Below are 23,466 nucleotides of genomic sequence, written 5' to 3'. Positions count from 1 at the left end.
CTTTAGTATCCAAATAATTTGACTTTGAAAATGTATTACATTTGATACATTGAAGAATTTTAGGAGCTACCGTGTGACTAACATTCTATTTTCCTATGTAAACCAAAGATTGAAGAAGTGTTTGTAAATTATTCATTATGGCTTCCCAACTATAATCATGCTACGAACAAGTTTCTTTTATAGTTATACGTAGTAACTATTTCCATATAAGTTTGACAGAATTTAATAAACTCAAATTTTACTTTTGAATTATATAACAAATTGAAAAAGCTTAGAATGAGTAGAAAAATTAATGGAATTGTGTGGCGACTTAATGTCTTCGAAGAGAAGACTCTTATAATGTAAAAAGATACATATATAGATATAAGATCAATTAATAAAGATTAACAAAGAATCGACACAGATTATTTCTAAATAATGCAATGCTCTTGTAGTAATCATAGTAACTGCATGACTGTAAATAACAACATAACCCCAGTAATAACATATAGTAACAACTAATAATGAAATTAATGTTTAAAATAATATTCACAAATATTAAAATTAACTTATCTTTAATTTAATAGCAAATTATACATACATTTAAGTTTTGTGATATATATAATAAAATCTCTTTGTTAAACTTTCTTGTTTTCTTTGTGTTAAGTACACAAGTAAACATATAGTTCTTTTATCTAATCTCTTTATCTGTCTAAACTTTGAATGAAACTATGTTACTCAGTATTATAGATAAAATATTTAGTCTCCAAAATAAACGATTCTGTATACGCATAACATAAAGTTGGAAATTTTGTTTGAAATATATAAAAAATAATACGAAATGTGTTCTAAAAATAATCAAATTTTCAATATAATTTTAACTTTCAAAATAACACAGATAATACTGACACAGATCTAATACAACACATTGTAACATAAAAATATATCTTTTTAATGTATACACTGAGACACTACTGCCATTATGAAAAATGAGATTTTCGTTGAGATTAAATTAACTGAATTTTCCTACGTCAGGAATACATCATTGTCAATACAGTTTTACAATACAATTTACAAAGAATCGAAAATGTAGCAAAAGTATTAATTACGCGAATATATTTTTGCATACTGAATAAATGATACGAGTTTTATGTGATATTTTCACCGTTTATACATTTATCTTAACGACGAATCGTGTAAAAGTGTTTTCAAGGAATTGGACAGCTCGTAGGCGTGAGAAAGTGATAGTAGAAACATCGTTGACACTCACTGTATGATGGATACGAAGATTTTTGACGTACGATTAAGAAACTCGATCGAATTTCTGTATAGTTTGGGTAGTTTCCCAGCTAATAAGCGATAAACAAAAATTTGATCACCGTTCCAGCTTCGTTTTTTCACGATACTGTTAAAACAATAGCATGATGTTAGATGTCGAATCAGCGTCGCGCTTCAGAACCGACACACCAGTTAAAAATCCGATTCACCAGATTTCCGTGGACGATATCACAAGGATACATTCATTTTGATATCTTTGCTTGTGATGCATAATGCACCAAATAGCGATTCCTTCGTTTCTGAACCGAATCCCCAGGGTTACGCTCGCGTTGTGCCAATTGTGTCACTCTACCTTTGCTTTCCGTCCAAGACCAACAGATAGAAGCACTGTATTGTTAGAACTGTCCGAATCGTTGTAACCGTGTCTACGCTTTCTCTTTTCAACAACAGATGGCACGACTATAGTCATTTTTATTTAAACTTCTTTCCCGCGTATAGCTCTCAAGCAAAATTTAATAATAATGAAAAAGATTTCATAAAAAAAAATGTTTATTTCCTGTCTGTGAAAAATTCAACATCTTAAGAAATTAAGTTAAATTAAGAAGTTAATTAACCCATAACATATTCAATAAGATTGCTCGATTAAATCACTATCAGCTTCTATTTGCTTCAACTTACCTGTTGAGTTTCTGTAAGAATCTCGAGGTTCAGAAAACAACACGAAATTGCAGACTCAACAGTACCAAAAGATAAAAAAAGCCAAGTCGATAATATTAATAGAGGATGTTTCAGTTATCGAAGACACTTAAATTTTAAAAGCTGAAACGTCGATTCGAGACGAGGCAAAAGCAAAATAATCGTCACAGATTAATAAATCGAGATTTTTATTCCTGTCGTGTTGAAATGAATTAAAAATTAATGATGACGTACAGCCATAAATCCATCTTTATCTCGTAACGTAGTTAAACTTGGTTTCCTGAGACATCCTGTATGTCATTAAACATATAGTTAAGAGATTACACGGCGAACAAGGTCCACGATGTTCTCTTCGAATCTCGAAACGCGCAATCACTGTTTTCGTGTTCGCATCTGGTAAACAATGTTCGAACACCGTATCTTGGCTGCGAATCGTGAAAGCTGGCCGTGTTTCGCGGGCATCGTATCGGTTGTATCAAGCCGCTGCTTAATAAAATAGCACGGCGATCGATGCGCTTGGAGCGAAAGCGGAAAGAGCCGGTCGCGTGTCTATGGATATTCCGCTTCCGAGAACATCGGCTCTCATTCTCTGCCGCAAGATTATTCAATCATCACGAACGGGACAAATGGGGCCGTATATACCGCCGTTACACCGCGTGGATCACCTTATTAAGATTACAAGGGCTGGTTGCCTGTGAGTTGGCTAAAATCTAGGTCAACCGTAATAAGACGTAACCGATTTTTATTGGCACCTGCCATCCGAACTCACGACGATCCGCTTAATCGTTTTATCGTATCGCGCGCCTGCTATTTCTGCAGCTTGCACACAGTCACGCTGCGTTCACGGAAGTTCTGCCTGTTTTATTGCGCCAGACGAGTTGTTCCCGTTTCAGGGAAAACCGTATTGCCAGTTTAATTATTCGAATTAGTGATGAAAGGATATATCGAACAGACTTCTGCTTGCGATTTAGTTCTCGGTTTGATAGCGTTCGAATACCGCGTTACGCATTACGCATGTATCTCAAAAGGGACCAACTATTTGGAAGCTCACGATAGAATTATTTACTAAACTTTCGAATTATTAGGAAAGAAGTCGACATCAGAAGGGTAGATAAAAATATTTGAGTATTTGATAGGTTGGTAATAACTGAAATATCGTATAATAAATATATTAGTTAGAATGAAAGATTCTACTTGCTCAAGGTTTACTTGCTTAACTGTGGAACAGGTGTCGCTTGAATATACGTAATTATAATTTCCATCGCGGCAGTTGCTACGTTTCTTTAAGATACTTTCGATCGGTTGATAAAAGGAGATATAAATTAAAATTTTACCGGTTTTCTGCACGTAATATATTTCTAATTATCGAATATCATGCTTTTTACGTCGTCAATTTGTACTCCTACTTTTTCCAAAAAAGTTGCAATTAATTGTTTTTAACTGAAATTTGGTTCATTGTTTAAACGATGTTTAAAAAATATAAGAATATATAATATAAAGTTGAGTTTTTATTAAAATCAACTTAAAGAAAAAGACGCGTTTCAAGCGAAGAAATAAGCTCCGCGCTAGATGTCTGACACAAGATACACTCGTACTACTGTGAATTCATAGTCCTTTGCCGATGATTGCTATAGCCACTTTACGAACTCTTCGTTAAATTCCTCTTAAGTATTAGATATTTTATTACTTTCAAGGAAATATCTTCAAACATTCGTTTAGACAAATTGTTTGATCTTTAGTGTTATATTTTTTCCCTAGGGTAAGTATAACAACTTCAGAAGACCTATTCCTTTGATTAGTTTATCATGCTGACAAAGTCTAGAAATAGATACAACTTAGAAAATAAAGCTTCGTAGTCACCACGCATTTGTAACCATCTATTCTCACTCCGAATTCTTTTTATACTTTTCTAGTAAAGTTTCAAATCATCTATAGTCGATTTACGCAAGACTTTACTCGTACTTATATCTATACTATACACTGTATCGGTGTTGAGCGTATATCAACGCATGTACGTAGCATTCTTTAATGAAAGTTCAAGCATTTAAACAATTTCGATAGAACCAAGGTAACTACGATCTATCGTTCGCATTCTTCACCGCAGAATACGCGTTGATAAACATAAATTCAGCCTGCGTCCGATATTTGCCTTCAACTCTGTAACGAAGCTTTTATAGTCAGACTTTATACAACGTTTTTCTCTTATTTCCACCTGAAGATTATACCCGTACGGAGAAAGTAGGAAACACGTCGTGTTTTCGTAAAAATGTTAAGCGATTTTTCTATGATGGCGTTCGAGTACTTCCGCGAATCACCTGTATGTTACACGATTCAAGCTGACATCCATCGTCAGTCGTACGTTTCGTCCGTAATGAAATCGCAGCAATCACTGCGCTCGGTGTGCATGAACGAACAACTAGGCTGCGCTACGATACTGTTGCTACACGCGCACACGCGAGTTTTATCGCGGTTTATCAGTCGGCGCGACCGAGTGAGGCCGGTTTTTGCATCGGCAACGATCTTTATCGGCGCGGACCGAGTAAGTCGTCAGTGTAATTTTAAATTCGCGATGCGTCGATGCGTCATTAAAGTGGTTTAAGAGGTATCGTCGGTGTTACCGCGGTTTTTCGACTTAAACGCACTGCCTGGAGGCGCGTTTAACTCCGATTACAGAAACTCGAACCGATTGCAGCTTTTCGGAACCCGACCCGGACTAATGTCCCTCCGTTCCCCGTTTTTTCCCTTCTTTTTCTTTCGTTTTCTTCTCCTCCTGAGACACGGATTTTAATATTGCTCCGTTAATACGTCATCTGCGTTAATGCCACTCGATTAACATTGATTTTTTCCCAGGACGTGTCTTCGGGTGACAAGCACAAAATTTATGACACAGACTACATATATACGTGTAATTGAAATATACTTACTTCACAGACTCGTAATAAAGGCAAAATACAATTTGGGAACCGTTCTTTTCAAGTTATCATTATTTCGCGATTCTTTAAAGTGTTTTTGTTTTTTCATTATTTTTATTACTTGTCTTGTCGAATTCCTTTGCATTTTTTTAAGAAGAAATTTCCCCGAGTTTCGTATTGTCGCTACAAATTGATTACATATCTATGGAAATATGATCTTTAGTTTATTCAGAGAAAGCATGAACGAGAAGCAAAAGATTACTCATATCAATGAACGCTAGTCTAAATATCTTAACCAAATGGGATGAAATTATTCTACTTAATAAAGATAATCCTTTGCTGTACCGACAAGCAACTTTTTAGCTTCCTTAAAATTTGTTTCCAGCTAGATATAAACAGACTAGATTTCAATGCATTTATGGAAAGTCTGAAATGCATAGAATGCAGGTAATATACAAAAATAAGCAAAGTAGGTAGGCTACTTGTTACAAATGTATAATATTTATTAAACGAAGCTTTCTACCTAGATTCTACTCTGTCAGTTGTTCTTCGTTTATACGGTCTATCTATTAAATAGATCAAATTGTTTCACCCAATAAAATATGTTCCTCCGTTGTACCGCCAAGCAACGGATAATAAATATTATCCACGTTCGTTCTTTCGATTGTAACGTTGGTTCGAGCTCGTTTGTCAGGTGTAGACTCGACTTTATATAGGCGGCATCACGGACCCCGTTCAATCGATCCGGGTAGCACGTGCTCGACCATAAGCGGGCGCAAATGAGCGGGCATAAAGATAAATGTCACGCGGGAACCAAGTTGTCGTGCTCTCTCTTCCTCTCTCTTCCTCTTTCTTTCACTGTTCTCGTTCCTTTCTCCCTGTTCCGGAGCAACGAATTCGCGTTCTCTTCGCTCGCTGTCGTTGCTCCTCGAACCGAGACACGTAAATAACAAGGGACAGCTGGAGACGCAAGTACACGCGCCTGCATAAGAGCGTACTTACGCGCGATACACGATTATTGAAACATTTTGAGCTCAGTTTTGAGGTTATTTGTCGAAGTTTCGTGCGTAAGGTGCCCGAAGGATTATTTATTCGGTCTGTATTTGAAAAGCGGATGAAAGCATCCTACGAACGAGAGAAAAATTCGCTGCGACGTCGATGGAGACAAATGATTATACGTGCAGGTAAGTAACAGCTTATGGTAGGATTATTTGAGCTAGCTATGCTTCGATGTCTTAAAATTCAACCTCGAACATTGTACGGAACGTTTGTACGAAATAATCAAACTTATATATATATATTATGAGACAGTATTAGTTTTTAATAAAAGAACAGAAAAGGAAGGAGAAAAAAAGATGGGGTGCTTGAGGTTCAGCAGAAAGAAAACATTAAAAATGAGAAAACGACGCATCGTTTGTTTAGTTGAACAAACATCTTATCTTTCACAAGACAAAGTACACGCCACAAATATTTTAATATTTATGGCGACAGTAACAGCGAGACCAACGCACAAAAATTGTTGGTAATCGAATTTTACGATTACCAGGTAAAACGTTTAATTCGATTCGGAATATCCTATTCATATTCAGATAATTATAAATTAATACGCGTCTTCACGAATGCTTACGAATAAGTTTCTGTTTCTATGCATTTGTTTCATAGACGTTTAATAGGCTGCGCTATAATGAACGATTGTTAGCAATTTTTTGAAACACCCTGTATACGCCTATAACAGGACGAGCCTGCGTTAAACCGGATCGAGTGAGGCGTGCGAATTATTTATTATCATACACTTGGCCCAGTTCAAGGCACACTCGTGCTGCTGCCTGCACATCGGGGTTGTGTCGCCAATTTCTGAGTTCCTTCGTATCTCTGTATCGTGTGCCGTGCGTGAGTATAAGTTCCGTACAGGCTGCATCGGCGATCGAATCGATAAAGGATGCTTTTCTGACGATGATCGAATGGGATTTGCTGTACGAAGAAATTGCATTTTCGTCATTTGGTCGCGGTATTAATCTCGTGTAAGCATAATCATACGATATCTTATGCTTTCGTCGACTTCGTTATTGTTAAGCGATCGCTTTTCTGTTAAACGTAAGCCACTACGTTCAGTTTAAGCAACGATATCTCCTTCACGATTAATTATTCTTTAAATGACTATTCATTACTCCTTTCATAAAAGATGATCGATAAGATCATCGGATGGTTAACGAAAAAATTAGTCTCCGTTTGTTGCGTATTGCGCTTTGGTCGAATTTCGTGGGTAGAACTCGTGTGTAGGTCTTTATAAAAATAGATAAGAATTTGATAAAGTATTTGAGAACTAGACCGGGGATATTTATTATGAAAATATATACTTTTATGAAAAATAAACAGCGATTTGTTTCAACTATTGGATATTATAGAAAGTTCTATACTTTGGTTATTTTTCACATGTTTTTGCATTTTGCTGTATTCTGTGAATTTTTGTGGTTTTAATAGTCCTTGTAAATGCATAAATATCTATAGCTTATTTATAACGAACGATGAGCGCAAGGACAAAATATGATAAGTTACATTTTTTTCTGAATTATTTATTTTTCGCATTGATCTCGTAATATACTTCTAATCTAATTTATGAGGAATATTCTTTATCTAACGTAGCAACACGAATTCTATCAAAGTACTTAAGAACCGTATTTTATCATTCAAAATATAATGCAAAATGAATTGAGCAGTTAGGCTACGTTACCATTTGAACGTTTCTTTCCAACTCGTTTAACCTTGCGTTGAAATCCTATTTGTGGATACGTTATAAAATTTTCCATTTATTTTTATATGTGTTATCGATATCTTAATAATATTATCGATAAGTTACCGATACCTTATCGCTAATCTTTAGTAGCATCTTCGTAGTAGAGTTTTAAGCGTGTAGCATCGAGCACAGTAATACCATTTCTAATGAAAGAACAGAGAACTAATGCTACAGAAATTATATTAACAAATATATTAACAAGAATTGTTAACGCTAGTGATTTCAAGATACAAGTTTTACGGCAAAGTTTTACCATCGATGATCAAATATGCCTAAAATTCGTGCGAAAAGAAGTGCCATTTGGCTGCATTTTTCCATAGTATACCAAAACGATGGATTAAACGCAATCGTCAGGTGTAACAAGTGCAATCTCATAGTGCCTTATTGTAAAAACACGACGAATCTGTGGTCGCACGTCCGCACACACCACAAAGACGTTCTCGAGATAAACTCGTCTAGTTGTAAGAAAGAAGCGGAACAAGCTCATGCAACTGCATCCAGTTCATCAGAGACCAAATACAAAGCGGTAATTACGTCAGAAATCTCCGATGCGCTGCGAAGATCGTCTTCGAATTCCACAGAAGCAGGGGAGATAACTCGAACCTTGGTACAAATGATAGCAGAAGATGTGCTTCCGTTTTCAATAATCAACGGCAAAGGATTCATAAATTTCGTGAGAACGTTGAACGAAAAATACAAAATACCAAAGAGAAGTATCTTGATCTCGAAATACTTACCAGACTCGTACGCGCGCAAATGCATGGAGATCAAGGAAAGTTTGTCGAAAGCGACGTGTGTTAACGTTGCGATTAGTTCGCAGGAAAATACGAAGCGCAGTGGTTTGATTCTCGCGACAAGCGTCCATTTCTGTGTCGATAGAGTCCAATACCACAAATTATTGAGGATTTCGTTCCAATCAATGGACGACAAGTTTCCCATATTACGCGAGCTCGATGAAATTGCTGAACTCTGGCAATTCTGTTCGAAAATAAACATCGTCACTTACAACGACACGTATCGTACTATGACGTACGCCACGCATAACACTTGTTTTGGTCACACGTTGAACCGTGTAGCACAGATTGCGATGAAAAACACGAAAGTTGTATTTGACGTGATAAATAAGTGCCGAGACGTTGTTCGCGACTTTAAAATTAACGAAGCTGTTGCTGGTTCGCAACGATTTGCTAGAAATTCTTCGAAAATTTTGAACTTATGGGGGAATGCGGCCGATTGTTGGATCTCCGCGTATTTAATGCTAAACCACGTGCACGAATTAAAACCTGTTTTATCGAAAGCTTTCGCGGAGAAGGATGCATTATCTAAATGGGAAGCAACTTTTGAGACGTCGCCAAAGATATACGAAAGACCTAACAGAGATGTACCATCCGTGTCAGAAGTTGAATGGAATATAATTTCTGAGATAATCAAAGTTTTGGGTCCATTGCACGAAGCGACGAAAGAATTGTTCTCTGATCTTCACGTGACAATTTCGAAAATAATACCTATCGTTCATGGTATAGAGGCTGCTTTAAAAGATATGGATGATTTGTCAGCCGATGGCACGTTGTTCCGTGACAATTTGTTGACATGTTTCTGTGCACGATTTAAGGACGTCGAAGAGTCGGTTGGCTACGCCATCGCCACGTTTTTGGATCCTAGATACAAGGATGTTGCGTTTCATTCCAAGAAATGTATCGAAAATGTGAAGAATATACTGACGAAATCAAACGTTTCCGACGATGAAAACACTAATTCTAACGAATCTACGATTGATAGTTCGCAAACGAACGATGAAAATGTAGAAACAAATATTTTATGGGCGGCGTTTGATAAAAGAGTTGAGGAATTGGGCGTTAAACCTGACAACTGTGGTATTAATTGTCCATCAAGGCACGAGTTGGAGAGGTAATATACAAATGTAGAAATTAAATCGTGTAGCTTTTTACAACTTAGTAGTATAATATACGTTTGTAACCTTTTTTTGTTTGTTTTTCTAGATATATAAATTTGAAAATAATTAACAGAAAAGACGATCCGATCGCATGGTGGAGTACTACAGGCCACGTGATGTTCCCAAACCTTTCAAAAATTGCAGCCGATTACTTGTGCGCACCTGCATACTCTGTATCTAACAATCCTTTATTTTCAAAACTGCAGAAAATGTTATTTGACCGAAGAGTACGATTGTCAGACGAACGTACTAACATGCTCGCTGTAATAGGTTTGAACTAAAATAAATAGGATAGCGATACAAATTTGCTTTTTCTTACGATTTCTTCCTCGTATTGCCGATGGTATCATCGAAATGTTATTATCGAAAGGTCGAATGATAAGCTGGTACTTTTTGATAGCTTATCGATATTTAAGTAACAATTTGCGATATATCTATCACGTATGTGCGAAAGAGATTTTTCGTACATAAAATATGATTTCTTATTCTAACAGATGTACGTTAAAATATTCGAGAGTTTAAAAGAATTTACCGCATAAATTTAGGAAATTAGAAGAGCTAATTAGAAGAGGAAATTAGTAATACTCGAAAATTTCAATAAATTTAAATAATTTGTTTTACGTATGTTATCAAGTAGAATTTTTAAGTGTATAGCCCAGGGATGAAGTTAGCTGTCAGGACAACAGGTGAAGTATAGGATACAATTTGTTGGTCGCCGATAAATCAGCGAAGATGAGACGAGTCTAGCTGCCGGACTGTACGTTGCACCTGTTTTATTTTTCACTTTTCAAACTGCCTACCTGCTCCTATTAATCTTCCTTTTGAGAATGCCATTAAACGCGAGATGGTGAATCTTGAGTAATGAAAACGGCACTCAACGTTATGAATTAATTAGCTTGTAATTGATGTACTTTGTTGATCATTCTAAATATATAAATAAAATAAATAAGCATTGATCGACTACAGAAAGATATCCAACCAACCAGTAAAAGTAAACGAAAACGGTCATATTGCAAAGATTCAACAGTGACGATATCGATGTCAGAACAATTTAGAGATGCAATTTATTCGGCTGCGGGCGGCAAATGAACGCAATTCTCTCTTTGATTCTTAAAATTCACCCGTATGGGACCACAAAACGGAAAAGTATACACGAAAGAAGACGAACTGTACAGGTGGTAATGAAAAACGGTCAGCTGCACGTTCCGAGACACCGACAACTGGCTCTCGCACAGGTATAAAATCGGCTGTACTCAAAGTTGCGCAGGAATGATCGTGCTACCCGCATATTCTCTGGTTGTCTTACAATCCCTGCTGCTGCATATGTATACTCGCGTCGTTAACTTTAACCACAATTTCCCATCATTTCTGACACCTCAACACCTTGATGACAATCTTTTTTTTCACCAGCTTTTTGGACTTTTTGTACAAGTCTCTGGTTTTTCCTATGTATCGTAACATTCGAGAGAGAACTGAGCTTTCTTAGCCCGTGAAAAAATTGTTTCTCTGTTACTTACTAATGGGAGAATCATACTTTCTTGGATGATCTTGCGAAGAGTTCGTTTATCTTAAATCGAAAATGAGTATATATTCATTTAATTATTTAATTAATTACTTTTAGAGGTTTCAAATTTTATATACCTTCTTTAAGAAACATGTACATAATTTAGTTTGAACATAGTACGTAAGAATGAATAATTCAGTTAGGCTGATTTCGCACATTTATCGTTGATGCGTGCATACAATATGAGCTGGGCGATATTCATTGTCGAAAGTTATAAAGGCATCGGTCGAAAGTGACGTTGATGTACGGTGTTTCCGTAATGCTGAGCACCTGTATACATGCAGTTGCGTCATTATTGTAGAAAGCCTCAATTATTTTAGATAAAGAAAGAAAAATGCGACTTTTAATTATCTTGATGTTTGGTTTTCCACCCGACATTCGATTTGATGAGCTTTTGCACGAGAACATGCACATCTAGAACCGTTGATATGTATTTTCCACGACAGTTTTATAGTCAAGATATAAACCAAAAAAATATTTATCGTGATTAAATGATAAAAAAAAAAAAAAAAACTGTTCGCTATACAAAAGTGGAAGGAATAGGTTCTATTCCACAAAACGTTAAAAATTGATTGGTTTGCGTAGCTCTCTCGAATTTCTGATTATCTTGATCGATAAAATACAACATTTTTGTAAAGGTTTTCTAAAATGAATAAGGAATCTGAACACTGATCAACGATTTTATAATCATCTGATTAAAAAATTATTTCCCATCAAAATTATTTTACATCATAAAATTTATTTCCCATTCTAAAACGGGCGAAAGATTATAAACAATGAGAGAAACAATTTTGACTATCGTGTCGATTATTACTGATTGCTAATTAAAGATTAATAAGGATTATCAATATAGCAATAGGACAGGTTGCAATGGAAGAAAATATGATCTGAAAATACAGAGGGGAGGATGAGGTAGTTCTATTGTCTAGTAGACGATTTTACTTTTGCGTCGTTAAATGTCTGTACGGAACGAAACACGCGTGTAACGATATCGATCGATTCGATTAAAAGTCACGTGGACGAGTCGATTGCGATGCAAGCAGCGCGGTAATGCGCATTTAATGACAAAAGTGAAGGGGAACATCGTCCCTGGGGAAAATTTTTGCTTTGACGGTGCCGGAGCGTCGCTTGTCCCTCGATATCCGTGTAAATCCATTTCGGGATCATCACGCGACATTGGCGTTAAAGCCGAACCGAGTTCAGTTGTTTCGCGTATTGTAATTTTATTTTTGATTTTTTAATTTTGCTTGTGTCTCGTTTATATTTTATTACAACTTGTTTTACGTTTAAGGAACCTTGGTTTTTGATGAAACAATCGTTTCTTTTGATTTTCGCAATTTTATCAATTTAAATTGACAAGGAAAAAGGATAAAATAGTTGAATTCGATAAAATATTGTCATCAATTTGATTGAGAATATTTATCATGGCTTTTAATGAAAAACGACCATTCTTAATGGGATTGTAGTTCGATAAAGCGATTTGAATGATTGCACCTCTTCTTCTTAGTTTGCGTGTTACATATTTAGCTGAATTCCTTTGTATCTTGAATTATATTATTATTGTATTTTATATTACTATTCTGTTTCTACATACTTGTAGAAAGACGGTAATATATACATTAAGTACAAATATGTCTTACAATTATTAGGGTATAGATACGTATGTAGAATTCCAAGGAAAAAGCACGCATAATGGATGGAAGCGATTTAGCGAAAACTTTAATCGTTGACCGATTTTACAAACTCACCATGTCGCTTTCATCTACTATATAAATAAAATTAAAATAAATTTGGTTCATTTCAATAAAAAAGATTAATTCGAAGAATACAATGAGTAACATATTATAAACGAACATTATAATCAATTTTATCTTTCGATATCCACGTATGTGTACGTCAATACCTTAAGAAAATAAAAGATTATTTTCTTTTAGTCTGAATAAATTCATTTCTAAAAATCTTAATCTCAATCTTCTATCGAGCAATAACCAAATTCAGAATCTTAATTTGGTAATTTCGAAATTTGTCGCATTCCATCCATTTTGAGCGTGCACGATCAGTCAGAGGGTAAGGCGTGTAGTTGCTAGTCACGTTTTTTCGATATTGGCACGTACCGTGTGTCTTCACCTGCACGACATATGGTGACGGTGCAGAACGATGATCCATGTCGATGATGCCTATATATCGAGGGATGCCAGTTGGATTGAACTGCCGGTTAATTTGGTGCTCATCCCTGCGACCCACTGGTTTTCGAGGGTCGAGAGCCGAGCTCTACTTCCGTTACTTGACCCTTCCCAAGGGGGTCACGCACCGTCGATTCCATTTTCTCTCTCCTTCTTTCTCTTTCGCAGCTTTCTCTACTTCCACTCTTCCTTTCACTTCTCCTTTCCATTCTTCCTTTCTTTTTTCCATTTTCTAACTACTTTTTTCTTTTCTTCTTATCTCATTGCGTTTCTTTACGTATCGTTTCGTATTTCCAGGATTAGATTTGTACTCTTTTTTCTTTTCTCTTTAAATTCTTCCTCTTCTATAATGATCTTTCTGTTTCGTTTACCATCTTTTATCTATCTTTCTTGTTTCTTCTCTTTATCGTGCTTCCACATTTTCCTTTATTCTTTCATTGTCATTTACGTTCCTCCTCTCCTTTTACCTCCTCCTCGTTTATCTTCCTCATCTCATTTCAAGAAGATCTTTTATCTTGAAAAAAAGCTTATTGTATCAGAAACTATATAGAATGCATATATCTTTTTTTTCGGCTCCACAACCCTGAAAAGAACTTTGTTTATAGTCTTTAATAGTTCATAGTCTTATACATATACGTATAATTTTACTTATTCTACTTGGGCTAATTTCTTCACTCTTCCTCTCTCTCTTTTTTATTATCCTGTCCCCTTGCATAGACTTTATGTTTTCTCTCTTCCTCCTTCTTTCTTTTCTCCACTTCCCTCAACCACTTTATTACCTCTCTTCTCTTTCCCTCCCATTCACTCTGAAGTTCCCCCTTCCCAGTTCTTTGCATTCTCTAACACTCTAACCATATGCTCCAACGGGTTCTATTCTTCATGGCAAATCTCGCACTTCCTTTCTTCCCAGTGCCCATAGCCAAAACCTATACCATCTTTCTGTATTACCACATTTCGCCCTTGCTGTGAGCTGTTGATTATTTCCATCCCTAGTTCTTTCCAAATATCTGGAAAGTTATTTGCCCTTACCTATTTGTACCTCACATTATACTTTGTGCCTGTTATCTTGTTATATTGGACTTGTATTTGCTTCTCTCCGTCCCTTTCCCTTAGCTTTTTTGTTTGTTTCTTGACCTTTGCTTCTAAGCTGTTCGACTCCAAATTGGCTTACTCTGTTTCTTCGTGAATACCCTTCTCGCTCGGTCTTCTCTCCTTTTCTCTTCTCTCTTCTTCCTTTACTTTCTCCTCGAACTTCATTGCCCTCTGTCTGTCTGCGTCTCTTCCAATATCATGTAGTCCAATGTATATCTATCCAGGCCGAACTTCTACTTCTTTAAAATAATATCTGCAGACATGTGAACCGTTTTATTGTTTCTAGTTCTTCCCTCTTCCATTTCCATCCCAACTTCCGCTCCCTTCCTCTTCCCTTACCGCAGGCCAATAAAAACATAATTTATTAATGACTAAATTAAATGCGCATATTTATGATTTTTTAGTAAATTATTGTGTAACTATCGAGGTCAGGCATTGCATACAAATATCGATCGAGATATTTCCGATTGATATCAACGGGACTCGGGGGCAGGAAAGTGAACTATCACTCGCGACGTATATTCGAGCATTTGGTCATTGTACGGACAAGACTCATTAATAAAAGAAACAACGTTTCAGAAGTTTATGTTTTGCGACGATACGAATTGCAATGTCTCTTCTTACGGCACATGGTACCGAAAACTGGCCCGGCATACATAACTTTAAAACGAAGCACCGAGATAGTACCACCTGCCTCTCTCGCCCATTTTAATTTGTCACCACGTTCTCGCCACCGACGACGGGAGTTGAGACTTTCTCTGTCTTCTGGCCTGGCACCATGAAATCCGAACACCGAGACACCGCACCGAGAATTCTCTTCCTTTTTCGCCTGGAGAACCACGGAGAGGAACGCGCGTTATGCGCCAGAAAACCGGCTGTATGGGAGTGCACTTACGTCTCGCTGCTTCTTCTTCTTCCTTTGCTCGTCGTGCTCGCAAAAAAGCTCATTCTCGACGACGACACTGGTTCGGGTACTACGTTTGGTTATTCGCGAGGAAATTTGGTTGAAACATAATAGAGCAGAGATCACTCCGTGTTGGATAAGACTTTTTTGGACGATTTGTAAGAACCAGTAATGAGAATTTTACCAAAAGGTACAAATTAATGATGAATTCCTAATTAAAGTAATACGTAGTGGCTTTTTATTAAGCCACGGTACTATAAATCTAAACTACCTCTTATTGCAATAATGTATTTTGCTGCATACTGTATTAGTAAGCCTCGATATTTCATGAAATCGTCTTAAACACGTATTTACGTGTTTAGGATGGCTACTCAGGCCATGTACTAATTTCCTACTAAACATGTGTATGTGCAGTAAATATCTTACAACTTTAACATTCGTGATCAAATTTTTAAGATCAGGTTTTCAGTTCTACCAATATAATCGTGACAGTGACAACGAAATTTAAAATACATCGAGGTTCTTTGTGATAACTGTCGGAATACTTTCGTGAAGCACAGTACGTTTAATAGTAGAGTGAGGATCATGCAGTTGAAAGTGGAAAGGATAACGTTTTTCGGATTCGAAAAATCGCAGGAACCAGCTGACGGTTGGACGGTAGCGTGGCAGATAGATCGAGCTGGATTACCGATTAACAATTAACTTAGACCCTGCAGGAGTCCGACGTCTGGCCGTGTGCCCTCTCTTGCTCGATTCTCTCTGGCCAGCGGCCCCTTCACCGATTTCCGCTCGTCGGAAACGTCATGTGGCGCATTAATTGGATCGCCACGAAATAAAGGAAGATTCATGTTCGACGTTGTTGCTCGGAAGTCTGCGAACAGCTCTCTATTGAGATATATATTTACCCAAAACCAATGTTGTTTATAGCTAGTATTGTACTACTCTACTAATAGTACTGTTTAATTGTATCGTATTTAAAGTATTCGATTCTACCGATTCAGACAGAGAAGAAGACCACTGGAATGATGCGTTTTGTATAATACACGTGTTCGTAAAAATTTTCTGTATTGTTCAAAAATACCGAAGCTACGTCCTATTTGCAATGCAAAGATAGAATGCAAGAGCATTGAAGAAAATTGTTACTGCGATTCGTAGGTTAACAAGTTATCAAGAAAGCGAGTCACACTCGCTTTAAGGGGGAGTGTGGTTCTCTGCATTCCTACGAGCGAATTAATTGCAAACTTAATTATAGCGTCTGCGAAACTCGATTACGATCTTACGATAAGGTTTTTGCCATAAAGGAACAAAGAGTTTTGCTAATTTCTCGCCAACAATCTGTCTGCGGGCGCGTGCCATGTGGCAAACAGAATTTCACACTTTGATCAGACACGCCCGATTTTCCGAGATCCTAATTGGATGAATCTACAAAGAGGAGCCCCATCAACGTTGCTCGATTGCCTAACGGTTGTATGCGTAACATGTATGCGTATGAATTGTCTTCTCTGAAACGTTCGGACAAGACCAAGATCTTTCTCGCTTACCTGGTCGTCATTCACGAAAGCTTGCGAATTAGTAGGAAATATTATTCGAAAATATTATCGATGTAAATAAATATCCCGTGTCTTCTTCCATAGCGTGTTCACGTGAGCTTCCATAGTTGTTAATATATTATTTATACACCTATTGTATATATATATTTGGATATTATTATTACTTCTTTTGTTGCTACGAACAGAGAAAATTTCCACTGGATTTGTGTTCGCCTTCGTTGGAGTCTATCGCTCGGATAAAGGTTGGATTTGCTAAACAGTTTGATAAACTGCAACTGCTTTTGTAAGAACTTGTAAATCTTCGTTTTGTGTAATAAACAGACTGCGGATGTTTATGCAGTTCCTCCTGCGTTTCATCTAATTTTTTAGAAAAATAATGGTAGACTAGAAAATATTTTTTTAAATTAATTCCTTTTCCAAGGAGTATCACTGGTTATATAATTTTTAATTATCCACAGCAATGATAACGACATGTTACGATACATATAAATTGAGATCGATGGTATACAAGTTGGAAGTTTTCTAATTAAATGGCGCAAATATTTGTCATAAAAATGAATGTGACGCGTTCTGATCAAGCTAAGTAACGCGTGAGTATCTGCTTTTTCGAAAGTTCCCATGCATATAACCCACAGCAAATACAGAGTGGCAATATAAAACGTTCTGAGATCACGTGACAGACTATATGGGGATAGATATATGGTTTTAGAACCAATATACGGGACAGATGCTTTGTCATCAGTGATTGCATTTACGTGTGTTCTTTTACCTACCTTCTTCCTACTCGTTCGTTTTATAAAACGGCAAATGCTATAAGATGTTTATATCAAACTATTTTTGCTTCCAAAATATTTTCACAATTATATAATATATAGTAGAATTTTGTGTATTTCTTAAACATGTATTACTACAAAGTACTAATTATAGTATAATTAAAGTAATGATTACTAAATAACGTTATCTGCGTGTAAGTCGTTTCTTTAAATAATTACTTAAGAAAGCGATAATTTGATTTTTAAATAATTATGTCAATCCGTTTCTTCAAAACGTGCAGTTAAATGATTATGAAACTGAGCTTTTTATCATTCGTTGCATTTATCGAAATATTCTTAAAGTTTCAGTACAATATAAGACTTCCAATATAATCAAAATGAAAATCATATCGCGGCGTACCAACGAAACATGATCAGGATAACGAATAAAGCCTAGGAAGGCAATCAAAACGCTCTTGAGCGAAAATATATCATCGTTGAAACTTGCAATCATTCGAGCCTGTGACACGAGAAGGGTGGTAATCCTAACAAAATGCCACGCCCGATTGAGAATCAAATTTTATTTCGCTGATCGGGAGCATGAAACGAGGCCGGCACGCAGAAGTACATATATAAGTTTGTTCCTCGAGGATGGCTTTTACCTTTCTTGCTCCTCTTTCATTTTTTCGTTACCTGGCCACGTGGCGACGCGTGCTAGCCTCGGGGGACAGTTGCAGTCGCCCTCGGCTGATCGTTGCCTCCGTCTGTCGCGTAGAACGCTTCGCGATAATGTATCTAGATTGCGGATGTTTATGCAGTTTCATATTTTTATAAATGCAATCGAAGAAATGGGAACTAAAAGTAGAGATTTGTTTCGCCCGTTGAATAAGCGTGAAATGAGAGAAACGTAAATGAGCACTTTGCCTCGGGTATTCTGTGTATTTCTGTATATCGTGTTTTAACGTCAGGACTACCCTCTGATACTAACTCACAATTAAAAAAGATCGCTAAGAAATGTTCAAGTGTAAAAATATACGAAACGTACGTCTCGTTTCGCACAGTTCACTTAGTCTTAGCTTTTCGTTAAAATGAAATTTTTGGAAAATTCCATATGGAATATCGATAAACTTTTTATCATCCTCCAGAAGTAGTTTTTAGAAATCCGGTGAAAGTTAGATCACAAAAATTAGACCAATAGCGATTTCAAGGTTGTATCATTGAAGAAGAGAATCATAAATTCGAGAACATCGTCTCAAGCATTTCTCCCTGTCCATCATTTTCTGTCCCTCGCAATAAAAAAAAATCCGGTGCTTTTCATTTTGTGAATTACTGGTTCTGTCAAAACAAGATATATCTGGAGGACGAATAATTTTCGAAACGGTACATCGCTCATTTGTACGAAACTGGCTGCAGTTATCACGTCATTGATCTGCCATATATATATACTATATATATGAATATTTATCGAAGTGTTCACAGTAGCATGATTAATAGAAGTTGAAGTGGTTGCAGAGAAAGCCTTATTCTTTTGTTGAGAAAGCCATCTCGTCGAATTAACTTGTAAAAGAGAAACCTACCTATCTTTGCGTGACCATTTGTCCAATCGAAGGATACAGTGGGAGTTCATTTATACGAACTCCATTCATTGCAACGAAGATTTATTCGATATCTGATTTACCCGACTTTGCTTTATTATGTGGACTGCTGTCGAGCGTTATGTCAATTATATATAAACTTGTATAATTTTATTCGTATTAATGATCGAACGAACGGGCAACATCGTGATGTTGGAGAGAGTTGGAAAAATCGTATCATTTTAGACACATTTTATCCTGTATTTTCTAGTATATGAAACTACAATCTTTCTTTAATTAATATCACTCGTAATTAGTATTATCGATATCTTTTTTAGTTCGATGTAGAATTAATCAAATACGTTGAATTTCGAAATTGCTCTTTCGTAAAAGACATCGAAGATAAAAGACATCGACTATCATGTTCTTAATGCGTAATTCTTCTCATTAAATGTCTTTCGATAAATTTGCGTAAAGGGTAGTCGACCGTAAAACACGTTAGAAATTGTGATGAAAATGTTTCTTGAGAAGAGAGCCGGTGAAGAGGGTGCGATAAAACTGAGAGGGGCATGTACGGTGCAGGGTACGTGGCACACGGCACACGGCTTACGGAAATCATGATGAAACGGTGTGATTGAGAAAACCGGTAGAACATTACATATGCGAGGTATGTCTGCATCGGAACGGCTGTAGGTAGACCGATGCAACAGAGAGAGAGCATATGGTGTCCCCACGAAGTCTGAGCGTGTACCGGGTACCGTCTTCGGCGTGCAGCGAAACGGTGCAACAGATGGTGCGGGAGCCGCATGGCTCGTGCTCTGCTCCTCCTTCTTCTTCGTCCTTCTCCCTCGTCCACCCCTCCAACCTCATCCTTACATTTACTTTCTTCTTCTGCAATATACACGAAGCGAGCTCTTTGCAATTTCTCTCTCTTACTTCTTCTGCTTCTTTCTCTTGTCCTGTATTTCGCGTACTCTTTTCTTCCTTTGCCTTTTATCCTCCTCTATCTCTTGCGTCTCTCTGCCGCTTATTTTTCTTCTCTCTCGCTCGTTCTGTTTTTGCTTCTTGTTCCTCGTGTTTTACTTCTTCGCGACTTGCTCTGATTCTTCGTTACATCGCTTTCCTCTTTCGTATTCGCGTTACTTTGTTTCTTTCCATCTTCCTCTCTTGTTTTGCTCCCTTCGTTCCGCTCGATTTACTGTCCCTTTCTTTCAGTTCGAACTCCATATTTCCCATCTCTCTGTCTCCTTTAGGGTTTGGCTTTATGTCACTGTTCCAAGTTGCGCATCCTCGTCAACGTTTCTTTATTCGTTCATTTGTATTTATTCTCTTCATTCTCTGTTCAGTTTTCTAAGAATCGTTTAGTTTGTCCAGTTTTATAAAGAAATTGAAAAAAATGTCTACTTGGACGAGATTACACAGCTTGGTACAAAATATGAAGAAAATATCGAAACGGACGAATATAGCGACACGGAAAACAGAATTTTTTAACAGATCGGTAGGCGAAGTTTTAAGTTAATTGCAAGGAGGAAATTTTAATAAGTCTACTACTACAAAGTAGAAATTTAATTCCTTATTGAATTTAAATATGATTGTTTAAAAGAAGAAAAAGAAGAGATAAGGGAAACTTGATTTATTTAATGGCCACTTAATAAGGTAATATGAATATACTGCGAAAATTATAAGAAAGTTGGTTTTACGTAATTCCGATAAAACGATCGATGTTTAACAGCGATCGATATCTCACGCAGACAACTAGATATGTTCGCATTATATATTGTCCGGTCATAATAAAGAGGTAAAACGATACCTTGTAGCATTAAATTCGTTCGCGAGGTAATAAAAATTTATCTTGTAGCAGGTGGTCTAAAACATTTTCACAATGCCGTATATACGTATAGACGCAGGTTATTTCGAAGTCGTTTGTCTCAATCCTTGCAGGCACGCTTTCACCAAGATCGAATTTCTTATCTTTTTTAAGTGACCCCATCGAAAAAATTAAACGATCTCGTCATTTTTCATATGGCTATTTTCACAATTATTCTACCCTACGGCCTTTTAAACATAATAATAGCGTGTTTGCCAAAGAGACACCACTTACCACGTGTAATAAGTATTTTTTTAACGATAGTTATGTGATAATTTTCAGTAACTAGATAAACATCGATTCGATTAATTCGCTTAAACGCAGCTGCGAACTGTGCTACAACTTTAATGTTCCAACGTCATTCTTCTTTCCAACAAGCAGCAAAGATTTTTTATATTTTGGGAAAAACTGTGTATCTTTGCGGTGAAAAATCAACGATTCTTTTGTACTTTTCTTAAACTTAAGAAACATTCTCAAGCTTTACATTCTCTATCTTTTTAAAACTGTCAATGGACACAGTACGTTCGTTAGATCATTTCTCATTCTATTCGAGTAAATAAGATATTCGAACGATTAACTATTCAACCCTACTTTATCGCAAACACGGAAACATGCTTAGCGGCTATTCGAATAAGCGTTTAGGCTCCATTAGCTCTTGCATTCGTAATACCCATTCGTTTTGAATAATCAGCTTCAAAAACGGATATAGAAGGAGGACTACGAGTCTGTTAACAACGGAAGAATACAGGTGTATAGCTGAAGGAGAAGGAATTGGGGTTGCCTTTTGTTGCACGTGCGTGAGAAATGTCACCCTCGACTTTCAAAAACTCGTCGAGAAATTTAAAAATAACTTGGGTTGACACTTGTTGCGTCTAGGTATGCGGGAACTCCTAAAGTATTTTCAGTTTAATTTTTGCTGCGACGCAACACGTGCATTCCGCGGTGTAGTACGCGGTTTCTTTTTACCATTTGTCGGTTGCTTCTAAACGATCGTGTTTAGCACGTGTCTTCCGTTCGAGCTGCTACTACTCAAGGTAGAATAGATCTTACAATAAAATTGTTCGATATTATAATATATTGGGTTGACAACTAAGTGATTGCGGATATTGTCATTAGGTGGTAATGACAAATATTAAATGACAGTATTAGACGCGGTAGAATTCAGCGTAGGAAAGAATATTGAAACGAGAGTAAATCATTATGCGATAATGTAGACGTCTTGTCGGGGAATGTCGTTGCGTGAGATAACGCGTTATTTAATCATTACGATATATTAAGAAATTAACGGGTCGACAATTTATAATAATTCTGAATCTATTAAGTACTCATATAATAACCCATCGGTACTTTAAAGTTAAACCAGCACACGGTATTTCCACGATATGAAATTCCAGTTGTTTTTAATACTTATACGGGTAATAATAAACTTCTGTCGTTCCCATCGTGGCTATAGATCGGTTCACACGGTCGATCAGTTCGATGTCGCACGGTTCGAGCAAAGTACAGCGAGATAGTATAGGAGCACACCTGCGAAACGTATACTTGCATCTAATTAAATAGATGGTTGTCTGAGCGTATTTTTTATGGGCTCTCGGTACTCGACAGAACGCTATGCATATTCAGGTTGTCCAATGAAGCAGACGATGGTACAGATAATACCTCGTGGATTCCATTTCCGTTTTACACGACCCACGTTTCCTTCCTTTCTGTCGTTCGATGTTGTCTCTGCATACGATAGGTACAGCTCGCGATCAACTCGATTTTAACAGGAGTAAATTGCGTCGGTCTCAAGGATACGAGCTTTGTTTAACTTCGCTTCATAATTTTTAATCGCTATACTCGATCGAAATATATGGAAGATAACTCCTGGCGTTGCCTTCGATTCGAGGCTAGATGTTGCAGGATAATATGTCCTCATAAATGGTAGGGTTGTTACGTGAAATGCCGTTCGTTGATGGAGAATTTTTACAACCACGAAATGTGAAAACATAACAACGACACAAAACGACATAAACAAGAATAAACGTTAATAAAATTTCGAAAAATCTTATATAACACGCATAACGCGTTTATAATAATTTTTCTATATTAATTGTTCCGATACCTTCGCGAACCATCGTATACGATTATTCTATAAAATCATTAGTTGACTATCCTTGTTACAGATGACCATAAGGTCAAGGGGTTTCAGCAAAATAACCGTGTGCCAAAAAATAGCAAATACAAAGTTTTGTGCGTATCGGAAACTCATTGGAGTGTGCTATCTTGGACAAATCGAGCGTCGTATAATATATGGCTCTGGTAGTGAGCAATTCGCTGTAGCTCCCGTAACGAACGTCTGCTATCGACGAGGTTTATTGGAGCGTG

General features: G+C 36.8%; 2 protein-coding genes across 6 annotated transcripts in view; one reads left to right on the top strand and one right to left on the bottom strand.

The window, feature by feature from the left end:
* Nucleotides 1–23,466, bottom strand: part of Dbo (Kelch-like protein diablo) — a 44,496-nt gene that overhangs the window by 4,460 nt on the left and 16,570 nt on the right. The window contains exons 1-2 of one of the 5 annotated variants that reach the window (XM_072014647.1): nucleotides 1,250–1,629; nucleotides 40–93 (exon numbers count right to left, since the gene is read on the bottom strand). The exons of 1 other annotated variant lie outside the window; for it this stretch is intronic. The gene's annotated coding sequence lies outside the window, so the exon portion shown is untranslated. Of the gene's footprint in view, nucleotides 1–39; nucleotides 112–1,144; nucleotides 1,630–23,466 lie in introns of those variants that run through there. 3 more of the 5 variants (XM_072014649.1, XM_072014646.1, XM_072014648.1) reach the window with 3 other exon arrangements.
* LOC139992910 (E3 SUMO-protein ligase ZBED1) lies at nucleotides 7,799–11,189 on the top strand. Its single transcript, XM_072014213.1, has 2 exons — nucleotides 7,799–9,567; nucleotides 9,660–11,189. The coding sequence occupies exons 1-2, from the start codon at nucleotides 7,928–7,930 to the stop codon at nucleotides 9,892–9,894; spliced, it is 1,875 nt and encodes a 624-aa protein (XP_071870314.1). The 5' UTR covers nucleotides 7,799–7,927; the 3' UTR covers nucleotides 9,895–11,189.

The sequence above is a fragment of the Bombus fervidus genome, chromosome 12 (genome assembly GCF_041682495.2).
Source record: "Bombus fervidus isolate BK054 chromosome 12, iyBomFerv1, whole genome shotgun sequence".
In the NCBI taxonomy this organism is placed as follows: Eukaryota; Metazoa; Arthropoda; class Insecta; order Hymenoptera; family Apidae; genus Bombus; species Bombus fervidus.
The sequence above is the reverse complement of the archived record's forward strand: the minus strand, read 5'-3'. Positions and strand labels throughout refer to the sequence as shown.

What these genes read in the sequence shown, in the direction of transcription:
- LOC139992910 (XM_072014213.1), top strand. Translation starts at nt 7,928, where the DNA reads ATGCCTAAAATTCGTGCGAAAAGAAGTGCCATTTGGCTGCATTTTTCC. An exon ending in TCAAGGCACGAGTTGGAGAG is followed by an intron (nt 9,568 to 9,659) that starts GTAATATACAAA and finishes TTGTTTTTCTAG; the next exon opens with ATATATAAATTTGAAAATAA.